Source organism: Limulus polyphemus, unplaced genomic scaffold (genome assembly GCF_000517525.1).
Source record: "Limulus polyphemus unplaced genomic scaffold, Limulus_polyphemus-2.1.2 Scaffold96, whole genome shotgun sequence".
Taxonomy (NCBI): Eukaryota; Metazoa; Arthropoda; class Merostomata; order Xiphosura; family Limulidae; genus Limulus; species Limulus polyphemus.
Window position 1 is genome coordinate 474,670 of NW_013665706.1, and position 22,108 is coordinate 496,777.

Genomic DNA, 22,108 nt, shown 5'->3' on the forward strand with positions numbered 1-22,108 from the left:
ATGTGCTTACCCCCCTTTACATATGGGTGCAAGACATATAAATTAATAAAGATGAGACATTTGAAAATAACACTTAATATTTTTATTAGGTGACATACTGTATCCTTATCAGAGTTTGAATACATGCAGTTTGAAAACAAACATATTACTATAGATTGGAAACATTTAAATATATAGAAAATTTACTGGCCATTTTAACAGGTAATTTCCTATAATATAACAGTTATACACTTTTTTTAAATTCTACTTACATCATTAACAGCCATTAAAATAACTATTCATTAAAATATAACATTTAATAGTCATATATTATGCATCTTTAAATATGTATGCTTTTCAACATGTAAATAAAATTTTATAAGCAGTGGTTTAATTACCTAAAAAAATACTTTTATGTGCATTTGGCTACATTGCATAGCCTAGATGCATAAAATACTTTGTACAAATAATTGCACATAGAAATATAGTGATATTTGTAGTTTGCCAAAGAATATTAAAAAACTGTTTTAAACTAAGCTCAAGGTAATTATCTGAATTTTTAAAGAAAGATTCAAGTAATTTCAGTAGAATTGTTAATTTGTTGAAGGAATTGATAAAAATCAATACAAACTTTTTAAATTATATTACTTAGTTTAATTTATATTTGCTGCAAATTATCAGTTAAATCACAACTCAAGTGTGTGATAAAAGAAATATTAAAGGTTTTTAGAAAGTTTGTACAGATGTTTAAACTAAGGACTTCTGTAATGCAACTGTCATTTTTTCCTTATCACAAATGCTTTTTAATGGTTCCACTCTAAATTGTGAAGGTCATATTATAGTATATTATAAATATTTAACATACAAGGAAAGGTGTTATGGTGAATGCATCAGAAAGTTTATCATACACATACATTTAAGATCATGATATGAAGTAAATACTGAATGTGCCCAAAGCCTAGCACATACATACAGTGAGTTGTAATAATATTTACTTCCATTTGTTAGTTTTACTATAATAGAACTTCTACGTTATTTCAGTTCTTTATGAGTGAGAGAAAAAATACAGAAATAAACATTCAGTAACTAATAACTGAATACAGAAAAATAGCAGCTGCAAGCTAACATAAAAGTATTGATAGATGTTACACACATTACTAGTGCTGGTTTAATGCACATAATAAGAAAATATAGTGTTGGTCATGAGTTGCTTTCTTGATCTACACAGTTTTAGTTGTATGTTGTAATTGGGCTTCTGCTTTGGCTTGCTAGCTATGACTGGTCTTCTTCTCTCTTCAACTTATGGATTTCTTCTGCTTCAATATAATAGTGGCTTACTGATTGCATTTTCTTGAAAAGGAGAAGAAATAAATATTTTGGTGTCAAAACTTTTCATCTCAAAATTTGACGAAAGTAGGTGACTGATTTTCTTAGTAAACTGTTTTAGCTTTTCAGTAAATCTCCCTGTAGTCCAGTTTAACTAAGTGACATGCAGTAATTCTAATTCTGCCCAATACTGTCCTTTTATGTGATTATTTTTTTTTGTTATTTGGTTTCCTCTAAACGTGTTTCTTGTACCAATAAGCTATTTTTATTGTTAATCCAGTCTCTCTAATACACTGTAAGCTATGCATCATTCAGTCCTACACATTTTGCTTGATTCTGTTTGGTCACTTACATGGCTTATTTTATTATCTATCTTAATGAAAAAGTGGATAAAAACTGGTAAAGAAAGATCAACATACCACATCTCGTGTTGTTCGCAAGGCTCCAGCCTCAATCAGAATGCGGGCAATTTTAGTAACATTAACTGCAGCCATTGCATAGTGGAGAGGTGTCCTCCCCATCTGTAAGGAAGATTTCATTAATATTAGAGTACACATACAGAAAAGGTAACATATGTTTATTAAAAACCACAGAATGTTTAAAAATGTTGATTTTTATTCTTTGGACCAACTCATTTTTATCACATATACTTATTTTCCAAAATACACTTACCTCCTCTCACTCTTTAGCTTTTCCTGTCTAAGCATTGGTATGAATTCTACCTCACTTGCTCCAGTCTTTATATCCCACTATATTGCCTCTAGTGATTTTAAAGTTGTGACTTTCTTCACCTACATCAATGTGCCCTCTATACCCAATCCATATATAAGCTACTGTTGGCTATAAAGCTGAGTTTGTGGGAGATCAAAGGTAGACTACTGAGAATTTAGATTATATTTTTCCAGCACCTTCCTTTGCTCAGACAGCTACTCACAAACTTTGGACAGACATTCTGCTTCCTGCACCCTTTTTACAACTAGTACACCATGTTTATAATGTTTCAAGTATTTCTCCTGTGGCTTATGAATCTTCACCTTCTTTATTGGGAGAGACTAGTTCATTTGATTACCTGGTCCTTCCACCTTTGTCAGACATTGCTGTTCATGCAAGGAGATTTGCAGATCGATTGAGGGAGGGTGCTGCCATGCCTATGTGCTCCTCGTTTATTGGATCAGCATGCCTTAGCTTTCCATTACCTGGAGAACCCTTATTTGGACTCTTAGAGGTTAGACCCTCTACTTTCTATCTGGGGTTCTAGACAAGATGCCACTTAATCAATCTCAGTTTTCAAGAATTAATCTGTCACTTTCAACAGTTTTACATTTTTTATCATCTTTGCAGCTGTTGTCTGAGGCCTATCCTACATCCCCCACTCAAATTTCAGAGGATCTTAGTCACCTATTGACTTCCACTTTGGTTAGGTTATCGGCTTCTGCTCTCTTCTTGGTATCTTGGTTGGTTTGATGCTGGGATCTTTTGGAGAGAGATGGTTTAATGGAGGGAGTTCGCCTTCCTACATCAGCCCTTAGAGATCTCAGAGAAGCTCCTTTTCTCAGACAGTCTATTTTTGCAGGAATTCCAGACTCCATGGAATCTCGTGTAGATGTGGCCCATCTACATTCTTCAATTTCTACACTGGCTTCTTGGCTGTCCAAAAGTTCTTCTACAGGATATTTTATTGCATCTCTCGTTCAAGTTTCTTCATGCTTCAGTGCCATGATCCTTTGGAATCCAAGGTCAATTTTGACCTTACCAGCAGGGATCCTCCTTCATGATGGAGTGCAGGTATCAGTGTCAGTGACTACCTTATGGAGTCAGGTCTGGTTGGGTCTCTTGTCAGTATAGGAGACATTCACCACAGATCAGTGGGTCATTCAAGTTCTCAGGAGCAGATTGGTCATTCAGTTCACATCTCCTCCTCCTCTATCTTTCATACCGGTTGGCTTTCCACTCCCGTAAGATCCTCTTACTTCCAACTGTTGACCACAAGCCATCCAGGATCTTCTGAACAAAGAGGCCATAGAGTGTGTCGCCTAGTATTAAGCTTGGAAAACTTGGACAACTGCTTAGTTTTCTATTTAGGCAGGGAGTTCCATGAAACAAGAATTCATACCAAGGGCTAGACAGGCAAAGAAAATAACCTTTCATCAGGATAAAGCTAAAGTGTGAGAGGAGATAAGTATTATTAGAAATACATTTTCAGTATAGGAAAATGTAAACTTTCAACATAATCTTTAATTTAATTCTCTATAAATATACCAAGAAACTGTCTACATGTACACTGGAAATATAGGACCTCAAACGTAGGACTAGTATTAAGCTTGGGAAACTTTTTTTATCCAACTGCTTAGTGTTCTATTTGGGCAGGGAGTTCCATGAAATTACTTTTTTTATTTTAATGGTAATTATTCATTGCTGAAAATATCTCATAAAAATTTTTCAATTGATTCTTATGAAATGCATCAGGGCTAAATCAACTGTAGGAATGTTAATCGTGAAAGAAATGAAGAAAGATTCCTAATTACAACTTTAGCCCCTTTGAAACCTAAGCCACTAAAGCTTATAGGATTTTGTATTATCTATCTTGGAAGGGGGGGGGGGGAATGTATATTTTTTTAACCATGGTATTTAAAAATAATGGTCTGGTAAAGATATAAAAGAAACTGAAGATAATGTTAAATGATATGAGTTACAATATTATATATAGATATTTAGATAATGAAAAACATACATTATCTGGAACATGTACAGATGAAGAGTTGACATCCACCAGCTTTTGAACGATGTCCAAATTTTCCAGTAATACAGCAATGTGAAGTGAACATCGAGCTGTTTCATTTTTGGCTGTCACTAATGAATGATCTGAATTAATTAGGTTGGAAACTCCTTCCATATATCCATTTCTTATATAGTTGTGTAGATCGTTACGCTTTTTCTGGGAAAAAAATAGAAGCTACTGTGACATACCTTCACTTGTATAAGTCTTGTGTGTGATAAAGAAACTCCTTTTAACTTTTATGGTAGTTTATAGATATAAAGGAACCGATAACATAATATTTTAAATGAAACTATGCGTAGAGTTAAAAAGGAATTATAAATTTTCCATTTTGTAATTGTCCAAAAAATACTATAGTTTTTAATGTATTTCTGTAGACTACAACATATAAATTATTCATTAACCTATAAAGAGAAGAAAATTAGATTACACTTGTAGATATTCATATCATTACTTGGTTGTTGATTTAAGTGAATTTCTAGTTTGTAATGTGACAAATCTAGAAGATAGTTGAGAAATATGTTTGGACCATGTAGTGATAAGTACTTGTACAATACTTAGTTAATATATGTACAAATATTATTATAGTATTTGAACTGAAACTACTTAGTATACATATAATAGTATTGATGAAAACAATTAATTTTAATAGATACATTTTATAAATCATTAACCAGGAAGTGTTATTTGTGAGTTTAGTTTCCTTTATTACTCAAACATTCTATGCTTGAAAAGTGTTAATTTATATTTCAGTACTTTAAAACAACCTGAATGAAAATAAATTTTACATCCCAAGCTATAATGTGTTGGAGATATCAAACTTCAGCACCTAAATGTAATTTTCAAATATTTCTTGACACATTCAACTTTGTCTTAATATCATAATTTATTCACTAAAAAAAAGGTTTTATAGATTGATTAAAACTGAGAGTTAACATGTTGTGCTTTCAAAAATAACTTTGTACACTAAGAAAATATTCCAGTACTTGTTATAATAAAAATTGTTTGAGAGGTTATGTGTTTATATAATCTGTAAGTTCGTGTGTAACGCCATGTACTATTCCTCTGAGAGATCAATATTTGTGCCAGCTGAAAATACATGTACAACTGTCAGTAATTTGATGAAAAAAGTGTATATTTAACAGCTTAATCCACTTTTCAGGGACTATGTTTGTGGCAACTGCAAGTATGTGTATGTTTGTAACTGCACATGTTCTTGTGAAAAAGATCTGTTAAGAGGTCATGTTTTTCATAGCTGCAACTTTATATATAACTATACATAACCTGGTGTTAAGAGATTATGTGTCGGTGCTAGCTGTAATACATCTAATCTGGTGGAAGAATTGTGTTGAAAAGTTATGTATCTGTGCTAGCTGTAAATACATGTCATATGTTTGAAGAATTGGTGAGAGATATGTGTCTCTACCAGCTGCAAGTACATGTAATCTAGTGGAAGAACTATATAGTCCAGAATTTCATATGTGTTGAAGAAATCAGCTATCTTTACTAAGTTTAATTGCTTTATAGCTTCTAGCTCCATCCTTGTGCTACTGTTTGGAAGCTTGAATGCTCCACTAGCTTTATACAGGGTGATTTGTTAACAGTTAATTCTTTCAGTTAAATATTAGGTATATTTATAGCAATGTGCACAATTTACTTCAAAGACTACATGTAGTGTTTTTGATAAGTTGCATACTGTTTTAATATGAAAGTTGTTCAGATTATTTGAAGGATCTGAACAATGGTACATACAGTGACAATTTGAAACTGGGTCTGTAAAATTAAAGACTCATTACAAAAACAAGAAATTTTCTATTCATACCTAAAAACTGCCAAGTTTAAGCTTATCAATAAATACAAATGACATAACTGAAATAAATGAGCTATAATACTATTTATATTTTTATACTGTACATTTCACAACATAAAAGTCTGTTCAATGAATATTACTGATTGTACAGCATTATGTATATTACTTAATTCATACTTTTACTGTACAGAATTGAGCTGCATTAGTTAATATAAAATAGAATTGAAAACCAACATTTATCATCTCTATATGTAACTTTATATTCCTTTAATGTTTTATTGCCTTTCACTCATTCTTTACTGCAACATTATATCCTATATATTGATTAATTGCATTTTACAACTCCATTATTAAACTACAAATTTTTATTCATACTCTGTTGTTTACTTTTATTTTTATTATTAAGGTATTTTAATATTTAGTTAATCCAATTTCAATGATTAATAATAAATTATTTTGGTAAATATTTTCACAAAGAAATTTACCAATAAAACAAACTGATATTCTAAATTCCTTTCACATTCACTAGATACAATTATCTTAAAACTCTGTATTCAGATTAAACAATGTAACATTAATTTTAATTTAACTTTGTAACACTAACAATATTTCTTAAAGAAATCAAGTTTATTTACATCAATATGTCTTTATAAAATCTGTTGGCAAAGATAACCTGTTTCAGAGATATCAAATAACTTCACAGTATTTGCAGGAGAAATCAATTATATGTTATCAAATAAATTATCCATAGTAGATTCTATTAAACTACTTATTGATATTCAATATAAATCAAATTTAGTGTAATGATACTGTCTCACCTCAAAGTCAGTTAATTCATTCAACAATGTGAGGGACTGCTGAAGTTTGTTCTCTTCTAATATTGTTTTAAGATCCTTTCCTCCTTTATCTGTGATGTTCAGTATGTGGTTGTATCCCTCGTGCATCAACATGTTTAGCAAATCTGTATTATTACTCATAAATGCATCAATGATATACTGGTCAAGTGTTTGGACATTGTCCCATTGTCCAGCCTGTTCTGCAATGTCACGAACAGTGTTATAATTTTCATCCCGTTCACCCAGTAGAATTTCGGTCTGCCTGATGAGGTTGTAGAAACTATCATTCTGATGAGACTGCATAGCAGCGAAGTGTAGTACAGTTTGACCTGCTTCATCCTAGATAGTAGAGAGTTAGATTTTATGCCATATATTATGGTTTATCATAATCCAAACATTGATACATAACTTATTAAAAGAGCTCTATTTTAGGTTTAATAGGTCTGAGCTCAATTAAAATTGTAATGTTATTACACATATTATGACTAGTATCAGAACGTTTATCAGTTTGTATTATTGATAATGTATTTCTGATAGGTACTTTCCTCTTCTTACACAAAAGCTATCTTGATTGTTGTCTGCCCTCTAAGCATTGCTGAAAGAATTTATAGTAATCAGCACACCAGTCTTTATACCACACCAGTTTTGCTTCATTTCTGAACATGTACATATCATGTGACTACTCTCCACCAATAGTATTGCACCACCTATAATGGTGCAGCTAGCTCCCTCTGCTATTCCTGTTCAATCCTCACTTTCGAGAATTGGCAAGTACACACCTATCGAAAATACATTTTCTGGAATGTAGGTGCACAAGGAACAAACCAAGTGGAAAGTGACCACCCAGAATTTGTAGGGAGTGCTTGGGGTGAAAGTGAGGCACACCTATGGGGTACTGCACTACTTCTGAAACAGATATTCTCTTTGCCCAACAATGAGGAAAGGAACACCAAATGGTTGGAAAAGGTAGTGCTTCCATGGTTGTAAAAGTATTAAGAAGATGCAAGCTGTAGCAACATATAATGAAAGGAAAAAAAGGAATAACTGAATGTTGCATGTCAATCAACTGGAATTACAACAAGGAAGTGAGCAACGGCTGTAACCAGACAAACTCCCAAAACCACTGTGGGAAAAAGAAGTACGACAAACCGAACACAGCATTATGGGGTCTTGGTGTTGCCCGTACTCCACCATAAGAACAAGGAAAGCTGTAAGCGGTACTATGGGCAAAATAATAACTCACTGAACCAGAAATGTAGGACAGAGACATCCTGTATCTGAAATTACGAGAAGGACAAGCAGCATTTGCCCAACCGTAAGAACAGTGTGTGGACGTCCAGTTGCTGGTATTATGAGGCAGGCGAATACTCTCAAACCCAATTATAGAAGCAGGAAAGAACCTTTCTGGGTAACACAAATGGTGTAAAAATATGAATGATGACAACCACAAACAAGGAGGATAAGGAATTAGGTCGTGAGGGAGATAAGGTAGATGGAACATTACGACAAAGGCTGAAAATTAGGACAGGAAAGGGCATAAAGAACTACACTGAGATTCCAATAGGTAAAACAAAGGAATGGAAAAGAGAGAAAAGATAGGGGAAGACAAAACCCAGAAGAAACAGAAGGAGAAAGACAAGGCTGTCTGAGAGCTGGACACGGACAAAGTGGACAAATCTTTGACAAATTACCAGATGAAGAATAGGGAAGGAAGGGTGGGAAAGACAGAAACCACAGTGAAAAGACCAAAGTCGTAGGTATACTAACATCAGTGGGAAACAGACATGGAAGAAGGTCTTATGGATCGGGAAGGAAGGATTCAGACAATGGACAAGACAAAACCATGTGTGAAGACAGAGAGTGATGACATCTGTGGAACGAGGGAACACTTTGTGATGAGAATTTTGTTGGAAGATAATCGAACCACCACCAGATGGAAGGAGCTCAGAAAAGAGACCCAGGATCTGAAAGCACAGAGACCAGGAATTGGTACCCCCTGGCTCAGTGATATAACAGACCACAGTGGTTAGGTGGGAAACTACCACAACTCGCATAAGAGAGGAAAGAGATGGGACAAGACTCAAGAAAGGTGACATGGAGAGACTCTTTAATTGACCAGAGACCAGAAATCTCCTGGGAGTCGAGATAAGAACCTCAGCCCCCTCAAGAGGAGTATGGGATCTGGATCTGTTCAACCACCAAGCCAGGGATCCAAAGAGAAGTTCAACTGATCAAGGAGTGTTCATGAAGGGAACACATATGAGCCTGATCCATGGGAATGAGAGCTTCAAAGGAAGTCCACATCCCCAAAGAGATAGAACATATTGAGCTGTAAGAAAGATGAGGGATGTGTGAACTGCTCACTCCAAACCCAATGAAAAAGAGGAGAAGGCTTGGCCTGACTGATGTTGGAAGGAAACCCCCCTTCCCAAATGAATGGGGTATTGAAAGGGAGTCAGAACAGACTTCCCCCCTTGTCATAAGGAAACCTACCCATTCTGCATCTTGTAGGAGCAGAGGAGAGTGGATTCTGGGCTGAAAATGGGAAGAAGCAAATAGGAACCAGTCAAACCAAAGAAGGAAGAATGCAAGACTCATAGAGTGAAAAAATTGGACAAAAGCTTTTATTCCCTGACAAAACATGTTAAAAGCTGACTAGGATCACAAACATAGGAAAAGGAACTAAAGCTAAGTTCAGCCCTATGAAAGGGAAAGAAACGAATACATAAGTGGAGTAACAAGGCAAAGTTTAAGTCTCACACTGACGAAAATTAGGAAGGGATGGCAAATTGTACACTCATGAAAATATTCAGATAGAACAATAACTAGATATTAATAGTAGTAATGATATGTAATGTACCAACCACACACCCAGTAAACAAAGGACTGACAAACATCAAATGGAAAAAGTATCAAAATATTTCTAGTCAACAAATAATGTAAAAATAACGAACGTGCTAACTGACAGAAATTACAGAGAAAACACAATAATAAGCAATATCCAAGGTACCAGATAGAGAAAGTAACCTAGACAACAAGGACACAGAATCAAGACCTACACTGCTAAAATTAGCAGGAAAGTACATACATAACAATGACAAAAAATTATTCAAAGAGAACAAGCAATTCTTTGTTACTAGTAATAATGATAAGGAAGGTACAAACTAACCAAACATACCCAACCAACAAAGTAGTTATACATGAAATGGACAACTATCTAAATGTAATAATAATGAATAGGTAAACAGATGAAAATTACTGAAAAAACACATAGATAATAAATATCTAACATACCATCCCACGAAATTAGCCAAGATGACAAAGAACATGCAATGAAGTCCAACACTGTGGTAAATGGGGATGAGAAGGCACACAGTTAAAAACTACATTAAAAGAATATGCAAATAGAACAGTGAAATATATGTTACTTGTAGTAATGATAAATAAGGTACAAACTATTGAAACATAACATAAAGTACTTATATATAGGAAATGGACAAACCATTTAATTTTACTTAGTCCACAAAATATGTAATAATAAGGAACAAGTAAACCAATGAAAATTACCTGGAAAATACCAGAATAACAAACTAACAAAATATGTAAAATTTATGAACGTGCATAACGATTACATTTATCGAAATTACAAAGTAATAATCAATATCTAATGTACATTTAAACTAAAGTTATGTAGATAACAAAGTATACCTAAATATCTAACTTACCAAAGTCTGAGCACTGTGTGAAATACACAAGTCTCCCGTGTGTAAAGAAGGGCAAAGTCATGCAAATGGCATTGGATCCGGGCCTACAACAAGTATATCAACCTGGTGTGAAGTGTATATGTTGAAAAACTTATCACAAATATCCTGGGAGAACTTGAAGCTGGAGAAAGAAAGGAGGAGGAGAGCAAGTCTTCCCCTAACTGAAAGACGTGGTGGCCAGCAATTGGGGGAAGGTGCTTCAAAAAGGAGGGACCAAAGTGACAACTCAATGAGTGTTTTCTTCCTCAGAAACAGTGTAACGTTGAAAAGAAGAAGAAAAAGCTGGCCGATTGTAAGACTTACTTACTAAGCAGATAAAGTCGACCCTGTGTCCTGAGAAGTTGTGTCATTATCGCAGTACTATCATTGTTGGCTACAGGAAACATCAAATTGATACTAAGACACATAGAATTTGGGAACAAGAAAATTTGAAATAAAAAGTTGTGATTACAAATGAAATCAAGTGTGAAAATTAGAAATTGTTGAATAAACTTCGTTGGAAACAGCAACAAAGCACAATAAAAAACCTGCAGTCACACACTGAAAATTAAACACATGTCTAAACTATATCATGCCAATTGAAAAAGTGAGGATTGAGCAGGAATCTCAGAAAAGCTAGCTGTGCCATTAGAGGTAGCGCAATACTATTGGTGGAGAGTAGTCGTATGATATGTACATGTTTAGAAATGGCACAAAACTGATGGAGTATAAAGACTGGTGCGCTGATTACTAAAAATTGTTTTAGCAATGCTTAGAGGGCAGACAAGACCAAGATAGCTTTTGTGTGAAAGGAGATTAGTCCGTTTTGGAAATTAGGTATTATAAATGTAACATTGTTACTTAGAAGTTGAAATTACAAGGATGTATATGTGTGAACTTTTCTTTTTCATTAACAAGTGATTGAGTTCAACATATTGTACAACTATTTATATTAAAAAGTAACTCTGACAATTCTATCCCCATATGATAAAAGTCATGTATATAGGTACTTTTAATATTACAAGTAAACATGTTTTCAAGTAAGAAACTTCACTCTTAATAAGAATAGTTATACATGAGAAAATTATTTGCCAGAGAACAATTTATTTTGCTGTGAATAGCCCTCAATAATAAAACTTAAAGTCTGCTGATTTATTTAGATATTTACAGCTGTGGTTTGAATATGAAAATACTGCCCCTTCAGTTGAATTAAAGAAATCATTTGAAGTAATTTGTGTTTGAAGAATTTTTCAGTTTTTAATGTAATGCAGAACCATAATAAGGACTAGGAGGATTATAGAAAATCAAGAAAGCTGGTTAAAAAGGAAGTTAAAAGGGCAAAAACTGTATATGAAAGAGGGTTGGCTGAGAGAGTTAAATCATTCAATAAGGAATTCTTTAGGTGTATGATGGGTAAGCAAAATGTTAAGATGGGGATTGGGCCTCTTAACAATTATAGTGGGGAACTGATCTCGGAAGATTATAAGATGGTAAACTTATTAAATTATATGTTCTCTTCAGTTTTTACAAAGGAAGATACAAGTATTATGCCTCAACCAGAGCACTTAATGTATGGGAAAAACACTGATGTAAAAGATATCATTTTAAGTTCTGAAAATGTACGAGAAAAGTTGGGAAACCTAAAAATTGATAAATCCCCTGGACCAGACAACTCTTATCATATAGTTTTAAAGGAACTTAAAGATTGTTTTTGTGAACTGCTAGCTAATATTTTGTATAGGTCATTGAGTAGTGGAAGAGTATTTAGAAGATTGGAAGTTGGCTAATGTTAGTCCAATATTTAAAGGAGGTGATACACATTGTCCAGGCAATTATCGGCCAATTAGTCTTACATCAGTGTTTGGAAAGGTTTTGAAGAGTGTGATTAAAGATGCATTGCAGAATCACTTAAAGCAGTTTGATACAGTGTCAAATAGGCAGCATAGTTTCACTAAGGGAAAGTCTTGTTTAATATTCTTTGAAGATGTTACTGCAAGAGTTGATGAAAGAAATACTGTGGATTTGGTTTACCTTGATTTTCAGAAAGCATTAGATAAGGTGCCTCTGTGGGTAACTCTGTGGGTGTGGGGATAATGTTATTAAATTGGATAGAAAATTGGCTGGAGAGTAGAAAGCAAAGAGTAATAATAAATGGGGTTAAACCTGACTAGATCACAGTTACAAGCAGTGTGCATCAGGGCTCTGTGCTGGTTCCTCTGCTGTTTGTGATTTATATTAATGATATTGACTCTGGAATGACTAACAAAATTTTGAAGTTTGCAGATGACATTAAGATTTTTGGAGTGGCTAACTGTATCAAAGATGGTGCAGACTTACAGGGAGATTTAGATCATTTGATGCATTGGGCCAATACTTGGCAGACAATATTTAACAATCCAAAATGTAAGATGATGCATGTAGGTTTTCACAATTCAAATTACTGTTACCATTTAAATGGAAATACATTAAATACTGTGATTGAAGAAAAAGATATTGATGTTGTCACTGAAAAATCACTTAAGTCATCTAGAATGTGTATTGTATAGGTAGCATCTATAGAAATATTGAATACAAGACAAGGGCTATTATTTTTTCATTGTATAGACCACTTGTAAGGCCTCATTTAGAGTACTGTGTACAGTTTTGGGTCCCCTTCCTCAAGATGGACATTGAATTGTTGGAGAAGGTTCAGAGAAGAACCACTAGGATGATACCTGAGATGTTGGGATTGTCCTATGAGGAGAGACTAAGATCTCTAAGCTTGTTTTCTTTGGAGAGGAGAATAGTGAGATGGGATTTGATTGAGGTGTTTAAGATTAGTAAGGATATTGATTATATAGGTCCATCAAACTTCTTTGTGTTTAGCAATGAAAACAATACGACAAGGGGTCATAAATTCCAATTTTGACAATGCAGCTTAGACAGTATTACTTTTCAAACAGGGTGGCTGGCTTTTGGAATGAGCTTCCTTCAATGTTGGTGGAAGTAAAAAATTTAACTGAGTGCAAGAAAAGATTGGATAAATACATGAGTAGTAATGGGTGATTATAGTTGGGAGCTGGAAGGGAAATCCTTGATGGGCTAATAGACTCTTTTTGTCCCTTTGGAATTTTATGAATTTATTGATGTGTGTGTGCATGTATGAACATGTGTACATTGATTTATTCATATGGATATTTAAGAATAAATTGAAAAAGAAAAACTTGTATGAAGTATTCACCACATATTTTGACAAATTGGAAGGCTAAAATGGTGAAAATATTTTCTTATTCTAAAAGTTTAAAATACAATAATTTTTGAAACATAGTAGTCATAAGACTGGTATTAAAACAAAAATAATATAATTATTTATAATGGAGAATTTAATATCATGGATATGACAAGAGTTTAAAAGTTGTTTCATTTATTCTATAATTATAATAAAATTTGAATACTTGTTTTCTTTACCTTCAATCTTGTATAAAAAAATGCTTGTAATTTTTCCATTTGAAAATGAAGTTTAAAAATATAAGTTTATAAAAAATAAATCATGTTTGAATATGACTTTGTCATTTACACATATGTAAATAATTTTGAATAATAAATATTAAAATATATTACTTAATCTTATCCTGACTTCATCCAGAGAAGAAAAAAATGTATGGACAAAAACTTGTATGCATGCACACACATATCTGTAAAATTAAAAATAATTAAAATGGCACTTTAAATGATCTTTAATTTTAGAAATTGAATGATATTTGATGGCAACTTCATGTTATAATTCCAAAACATTACAATAATAAATTAGCTGAGGAAAAGTTAGTAAATTTACCTTCATTTTGGTTTGATCTTCAAATTGAAAAGAGGAATGATCATTATTGTTAACCTCATCTATAGAGTTCTCATTTTCATACCTATAAAGAATATGTAAGCTAGTTTAATAAAATAACCTGGGCAATGCTGGTACAATCAGAATTTTATTTTTACATTAACTTTTATATAAATTTTACATCAGAATTTTATGAATAAGCAAGTTTGAAAATGAAATATATTAAAAACTTGCTAAGTTGTTTGAAACAAATATTTCATGAAGATTTCCATACTTCTACTTTATACCAAAATGTTTTGTTAAGTGAGTATATGTCAATGAAGAACTAATCAAAATTTAATGTCTAGTACATTTAGTATTTAGTGGTTAGAAATTTAAGTTACACAATTTTAACTCTTTGCTTGAAAACCAAATTTGAATAAGCATTTGTCAAACTATACTTTTTATCTAGTTTCAGAAGATTATACTTTCACATTTTATTTGTTTTTTGGATATTCATGCAAAGCTACTCAAGGGCTATTTGCACTGGTCATCTCTAATAGGCTAGAGGGAAGGCAAATAGTCAAAGCACCTGTTACCAACTCATGGATTATTTTTATCTAACCAAAAAATAGTGGGATTTGACCACCATCCTTATAACATGTCCAAGGGTGTAGGGTGTGAATGTTTTGTGATAATGTGATGGGAACACTGGACCTGGAAATCCATATTCCAGCATGCTAGCTGCTAAGTCATGCTCGGCCCTGCATGGAGAATTTAAATTTGGTTGAGTGAATTTGGAATTGTTAACTTGGCTAAGGTACTTGGCTCACAATCTGTGGGTCATGGATTAGAACCTGTTGCCAAAATGCTCACCCTTTCAGTCATGGGGTTATTATAATGTGATGGTCAATCTCACAATTCATTGGTGAAAAGTAGCACAAGATTTTCAGTGGGTGGTATTGACTGTCTGCCTTCCTTCTAGTCCATCACTTCAGAATTAGGGATGGCTTGTGGAGATAACTCTCCAGTAACTCAACAACCAACAATTGGATAGGTAATAATATAAATCAAATCAATTTGTATTTAGGTACTTCTGATATTATAAGTGAACTTGGTTTCAAATAAGAAAATTCATTGTAGTTGGTAAGATATAATTGAAAATCAATTTAGAATTACATTTTGTATAAAAACACAGATTAACAAGATGTATAGTATGATAAGAAATTCAAATCCCTAGATGGAAATTATGTAAATTCTAGATTAATGAAAGGTTATCTTAGGACATGAAAGTTGCTTCCCTCATATGTAATTGTAAAAAACGCAAAAGTGGCCATAAAAACTACAAAACACAAAATGTGAAACTGCAAATTTGCATGCTTCTCTGCATGGACCCAACAAACATTCATACCAAATTTGGTGAAGATCCATCTACGGGAGGTGAGGTTGTGGTAAAAAAAACACCAATAAAAACTGCAAAACTGAAAATTTGTATGTGCCTCCCCATGGACCAAACAAATCTTCATGCCAAATTTGGTGAAGATCCATCAACAGGGGACAAAGTAGTGGTAAAAAATGCAAAAGTGGCCATAAAAACTGCAAAATGTAGAACTCAAAATTTGTATGTACCACCATAACAATTTTAGTTTAGATTCATCCACACCCTGCAAAGTAGTTACATGGACATACAACAGACAGTACTATTATATTTATATAGATTTTAATTGTCTTTGTAATATTTAGTAAATGAAGTATTATGTTAATTCTGAATGGATTACTATAGTGATTACTCATAATCCATTTTCCTAAAATTTTTAAAATCTACTAGTCAGACTTATCACAAACCTTTCATGAGAACGTGCTGTCATTATTTTCTTCATTTGATTTCTTAGGTTTTGTGTCTGTTCTTTGAGAGCTTTTTCAATCTCGGGCATGCTATCTTCCTGTAAAGGGGGTGAAGTTTTCAAAAAAGTCTGTAGATATATGTATTTCATCCAACCTACAGTTTGCACTTTCTTTAATGATTGGACTGCAGTTAAGTAAAATAAAATAATATTCACAAATTTGATTACACTAAATAAATGAGGAAAACCTCTCAAATTTGTAAAATATGGGCACTGGTAGAAAAACTTTGGAGCATATATAATAATAACCATTTGTTATTATTTGTATCAATCAGTTTCTCATTTTTTTTACTACAATTGGTTTATGTGAATCAGATTATATTTTAGATACCTGCTTCAGATATTTTTAACTTATAACTATAATATAAAATTGAGTATTAGTTATTAATAGTATGTTTTTCCATGCAATAATATTTTTGTAACATTATTTATTGTTGCCATTCTTGCCTTAGAAGGTACCTTTACCTTGTTATGTGATGTTGTATCATTTCGTGTGACCGACTTTTCTTTGGATGCCTTGTAGGAAGCATAACTGTATAACCACGTGGCAAGGTAGGCAATAGGATCATTGGGTTGTAATCGATCTACTTCACGTATTCCATAGGTCAAGATGTTCCCAACCGTTTCCACTAGGTACTTCTTGTCATCTTCACTGCCCTCTTTGAGAATTTGGTGAACAATGGTCTCAGTTGTGGTCTTTTCTACTTGGAAAAGAGCACCATTTTCATCCTGTGATGGAGTTAGCTCTAAAATAAATGAGAAAAAGCAGCTTTTATTAATCCACAAAAGTACTTGTTTATCAATAATAATAATTATAACTGCCATGTTTCTAAATGTTACTACAGTATTGATCTTATATTTAAAAATGTTGTAATAAGTTTACTTCAAAAATTGCAGCACATGCCCTAATACAAAAACGTTTTTAGAACATATCAAAGCAGCTTTGATTTGTTCATCAGGTCATACCAGAAGAAACTAAACTATCCAACATTTCTCACAACTTTCCATATGCATTTTTAAATCAAGTATTAATGCCCACATTTACAAAAACATTTTCATGAGAACAACACATGAAATTCTCAAGAATCGTTTACACAGAGAATCAAAAAAAAAGATTCACCAGTATAAAACAGGAATTTCAGAGTATATATTATAGCAGCCTAAGATATACTGTGAATGTGTACAAGGCCCAGTTGTGATTTTTACAGTAATCTAAACCACTGAATCACATGCATTATTTCAGAGTATTGGACCATTTGTTGTAATGGGCACTTGAACTGTTGTATAACTATCCTTATTTATTACATGTGAAATTATAAAGGTTTTGACACAAACACCCTTTGGTATTTTTTTGATCATTTATTTACATTGTTACTTTTCAAGTAATTTATATCTAAAATATTTAAACATTTAAGCTTTTGTAAGTTGCTGTAATTAATTTTTATGATAAGTGGCAATTAAAGCATTTAAATAAAAGCTAATTCAAATGCCTCTAATTTCTCTATCATTCACTTGAGAGTGAACTTTCTTTTAAAAATTAAAATGTTGTAATATTGGTATCATAGCTTAACCTGATTATCTCACCACATTCTATTTTTTTAATTCCTTTAAATTCAAAAGAAGTGTGCAGTATAATAATTTGTACCCTAAAGGAGCAATTTAAAGATAAGATTTATCCATTATTATCTTTATTATTTGATATTGTAAAATTATGTTTAATGACATTTTGATTAAGATGTGATTAAAAAACAAAGTGTTTGTGGCACTCTCTGTAGTTGATTAAGTAGACATTTTTAGTCTTAAGAAACATGGTTAGGTAATTTTCACTGCAATATTTAGCAGCATCATTGAAAACAACATAACTTAGGAATATTATTCAGTTAAGAAGTTCTTCATTACTTCATAGTGTCATATAGAAATCCTGCTGCAGCTCTGGTGGTAGAAAATATGATAAATCTTTCTTCATAGACATTTTAATTGCAGAAAATAATTATGTTGTTTCTCCACTCGTTTTCAAATAGCAAATATGGGAACTTAATCAAAATGAGCACTAAAGTAAAATTTGCTTGGTAGAGTTGCTAATACAGCTCCATCTCAGTTGATGACTAAGAGATTTGCATACAAGCAAATGTTAAAAATAATAAAGGGTTTATAAGCTAATATCTATAAATATATCATGAAAACATACTTGAAAAAATTGTTTTATTAGATTTAGTAACAAGAAATGGCACAGAATTCAGAAGTTTTGCATATAAGGACCAAAACCTGAGGCTATATGAATTGGCTCATATAGCATTGCACTTGGTGAGAGTTTTTGGCTCACTGTAAGTGTATTGAGATTAAGAGTAGTAATCAAGTCTTCATTAGTTAATGAAATTAACTATTGTAAAGTTGAACCTACTTTGTCTTTGGTGTTCATACTTGAAACTTATTCTTATTTAAACAAGACTGAAAAACTGTGAAAAGTCATTCTTTTTTATGTTCTGTTTGAATATATGGCATTCAAGATAATCTCTTAAGGAATTAGAAAATTATAATCACTATCACTTCAATAGTAAACTTGCATTAGGCTGGCAGAGCTCTCCAGAGGCAAAGAAGAAAGGGTTAATTATAGTATTTACCAACTTTAAAGACATTATTTCGCTACAAGCTGTCACAAAAATAGCATCTGACATACCTTGCTCTTCTTCTTGAATGGAAGGCCGATGCCAGACTTCCACTGTGGAAGGACTTCTCTGAGGTGAATCTCCTTTTTTGTAGCTTTCTAACAAATCTCTAATGGTCAGTAAACCTGGTTGGTCCAGGTAGACCTGAGGACTGTGGCCACTCTAGAATATGTTTTTCAACATTAGAAAATTATCTCTGTTAGTATACTTAGAGCAATTCCTAATGTTGATGTGGATTTCATCAATTTGTTAAACTAAATATATACATAGTTGTCATAATATAAATTTATTTCTCTAACTGTTTGTAGTATGAATATTGCAATACTCTAAGATTCTTTGAATAATATTTCTTATACTGATACAATAATGTAACACAATTTTTTTTATTTTAAAAGTGCTTTACATTAATTTAGTTAACAACACTACTTGCCTGAACAGTGAATAATAAAGTTATTTTTACAATTCAAACATTGTACTCTAATCCAAATATTTTGAAATAAAAAATCTTTTCCACATATATTTATTATAATTATAACTGCTGATCTCAAATTTAACTCTTTTGGATATTCATTTTCACTTATTGGAGTAGGTATATACAATAATTCTTTCACTACTGAGCATATCCTTTAGGAAGCAAAGGTATCAAGAGACTAACAAGTAAAATATGAAAAGAGGCTTACAGAATTATTTTATTGTTATTGAAATATTATAGCAAACTTATATGAAAATAGGGCACATGGACAAAGATCTTATTTTGTCATACTCTGTCATTTATGGTGTCGTCAGCTCCTGCCTCTTTCAGAATCTCGTAGTATTTTCTTCCATTAGGTATAATAGCAGCATAATGTAGTGGTGTTCTTCCCTCCTGCTCAGAAAACATTTTAGCATGTGATGCTAGCAGTACTGATACTCAAAATAATCTCTCCAATAGTTTAAAAGTACAATTTGGACATTATAAAGACCTTCTGCCTGTGATACATATAAGATCTAGTTGGATTTGTATGACTAAAAGTGACAAAATAAGAGTAAGGGGTCATATCTATTGTTTTGTAAAAAAAATAATAATTTTGTAATAACTTTAAAATGGAGTGATGATTATTATTTTGAGCAGAGTAAGAAACTATGGATAACTGATAAATTGTGCTTTATGTAATGAGATTGATTTGCATTATTAAGATCAACTTAGTTTGAGCACAATAAGAATCTAAAAGTAACTATCATATTGTGAAGTTCCTAAAATGTTTTCTGTTACCTGTAATAAGTCAACTTATATTGATAAGACTTATAAGGCACAGTAGGTAATTAAAAGTGACTGTATTGTCATAAGACTAATAAAACTGCTTTTTTGGCTTTCTGTAATAAGAACTGAAATCACATCTTGAGATAAGTAAAATTATCATTTCTTAGAAGATTAACTAAAAATTAAGGCACTCATACTTCAGTAAAATTCCTTCATTTTAAACTTAATAAGACTCATACATTGACTCAAGTAAAGGTTACCTACATTCCTATTTGATATTAATCACATGAATAATATTTAATTTATTATTTGGTTTATCATAAACAATCTGTATTTTTCAAAATAATTTTAAGATACTGCAATTTTCAGCTTCCTATAATAAAAACTTGCATTAGTAAGTTACTCTTTCCTGTAATTTTGTTTATATTGCATCATTTACATTATTTAAATATCCATTACTCAGCCTTTTTTTTATTTCATTTTTAGTGATAATACTGACCTAAAGTTTGTGAGAACATTACAAAGTTTTTATGTAGTATTTTCATCTTAAGACCAATAACAATTTTTCACTATCTTTTGTGTGTTATTTTAGAATATTCACTAGAATTTTACTGATATTACAAAGAAACCTACATTGTCTTGCCCATTCAATGTTTCTGGAAATGTGTTAGTAATATAAGCCGTCACATCAAAGTTCCCATGGAGTACTGCTAGGTGTAATGGACTTGCTCCTTGCTGGTCACGACTCAGAGCAAATCTTTTTCTTGTTAACAACTGTTTTACATCTGCCAATTTACCTTGCACTACAGCTTCATGAATGGCTTGTATGTTGGCCTGAAAAGAAATTAGTTCAACTGTATGACATAAAATTAGGTATATGATTAAGGCTGTGAAGTAAAAGGAGAGAAAGAAATACATTTTGATGTTGAATTTCATCCTTTAAAATATGGTGTTTTCAAAGTTTGACAATAGTAGATTAAGCTTTAGTTTTCAAAAAATGTCAAAAGAACAATGTAGAATTTGTAGAGTGTGACTGGTAGCAGGAAAAACGGAAGCCCACTTTGGGAAGAGTTACTTAAGTTACGAGTAAAAGAAAGCAAGAGATATATAGAAATATAAGAAATTAAAAAAAAGTTTCCAAATGGATTAATACTGGAGTTATATTAATACTTTATATTGAAATGAAGGTTGCAAATATTTATCAAAATAAATAAAAAGAAGAACAAGAAAAAGAAATATGACTGAAGTACTAAAAACTATACTAGTACTTTGATTATAAAAAAAGAATGTAGATTTTGTTTCTATTGAAAAGAAATCTGTTTTGGAAAAGTTTAGGGAAACTTCAATATAAAACTCTTGGTCCTTAAAAGATTTACTCATAAAAGTTGGATAAGGAAATGATAGGTGTCTTTACTACTATTTTAGGAGCTTCTGAACAATTGAGAAATTTCTCATTATTGGGAAACTACTAATTTGACCCCTATTTTAAAAAAGGAGTAAAGGAATACCCAAAAAATTATAGGCATTATATTTTTTTTTAGAGGGTCATTGTTTCTTTGGATGAAGGCATCCTCATAGATGTTCAAAATCTTGACCCTTACAAAAGGTTAATCAGTACATTGGTTTCTTATACTGAATTAAGAAAAATGTTAGTTAAAAATGTGAACAGCAAAGTTACACATATTTAATATATTTCTAACTTAGCAACAAAAAATTTAATGTACTGTAGATTATTGTATCAAAACAATTACTAATTTTTGCAACTATGTATACTAATTTTTATGTTAATTTCATGAATCCCTCACCATGTAGGTTGGAACATTATCAAGGAATTCTTGAATATCTTTATTGTCAGAAGTTTTTCCAATTAATCTGTCACCTTTGCCAGCAATAATGACATGTTCAAGTCGCATCATTTCTCCTTCCTGAATCCATTGTTCAATCAAAGTGTTAAGATACTCTGCAAATTAAAGTTAAATTAACAATAAAGATTAGGTTTGCTTTCTTCATATTAATAGAGAGGATATCTGTCTCCTAT

The 22,108-nt window shown here is 32.1% G+C and overlaps 1 protein-coding gene across 1 annotated transcript in view; it reads right to left on the reverse strand.

The window, feature by feature from the left end:
* Positions 1-315: 315 nt before the first annotated feature.
* LOC106469361 overlaps positions 316-22,108 on the reverse strand; it is a 49,642-nt gene continuing 27,849 nt past the window's right edge. The window contains exons 19-29 of the mRNA XM_022398778.1: positions 21,876-22,030; positions 20,704-20,904; positions 19,594-19,695; positions 18,842-18,992; positions 16,630-16,910; positions 16,106-16,203; positions 14,285-14,366; positions 6,710-7,066; positions 4,037-4,240; positions 1,725-1,826; positions 316-1,329 (exon numbers count right to left, since the gene is read on the reverse strand). Coding sequence (XP_022254486.1) covers positions 1,252-1,329; positions 1,725-1,826; positions 4,037-4,240; positions 6,710-7,066; positions 14,285-14,366; positions 16,106-16,203; positions 16,630-16,910; positions 18,842-18,992; positions 19,594-19,695; positions 20,704-20,904; positions 21,876-22,030 — 1,811 coding nt within the window. The 3' untranslated portion in view covers positions 316-1,251. The remainder of the gene's footprint in view (positions 1,330-1,724; positions 1,827-4,036; positions 4,241-6,709; positions 7,067-14,284; positions 14,367-16,105; positions 16,204-16,629; positions 16,911-18,841; positions 18,993-19,593; positions 19,696-20,703; positions 20,905-21,875; positions 22,031-22,108) is intronic.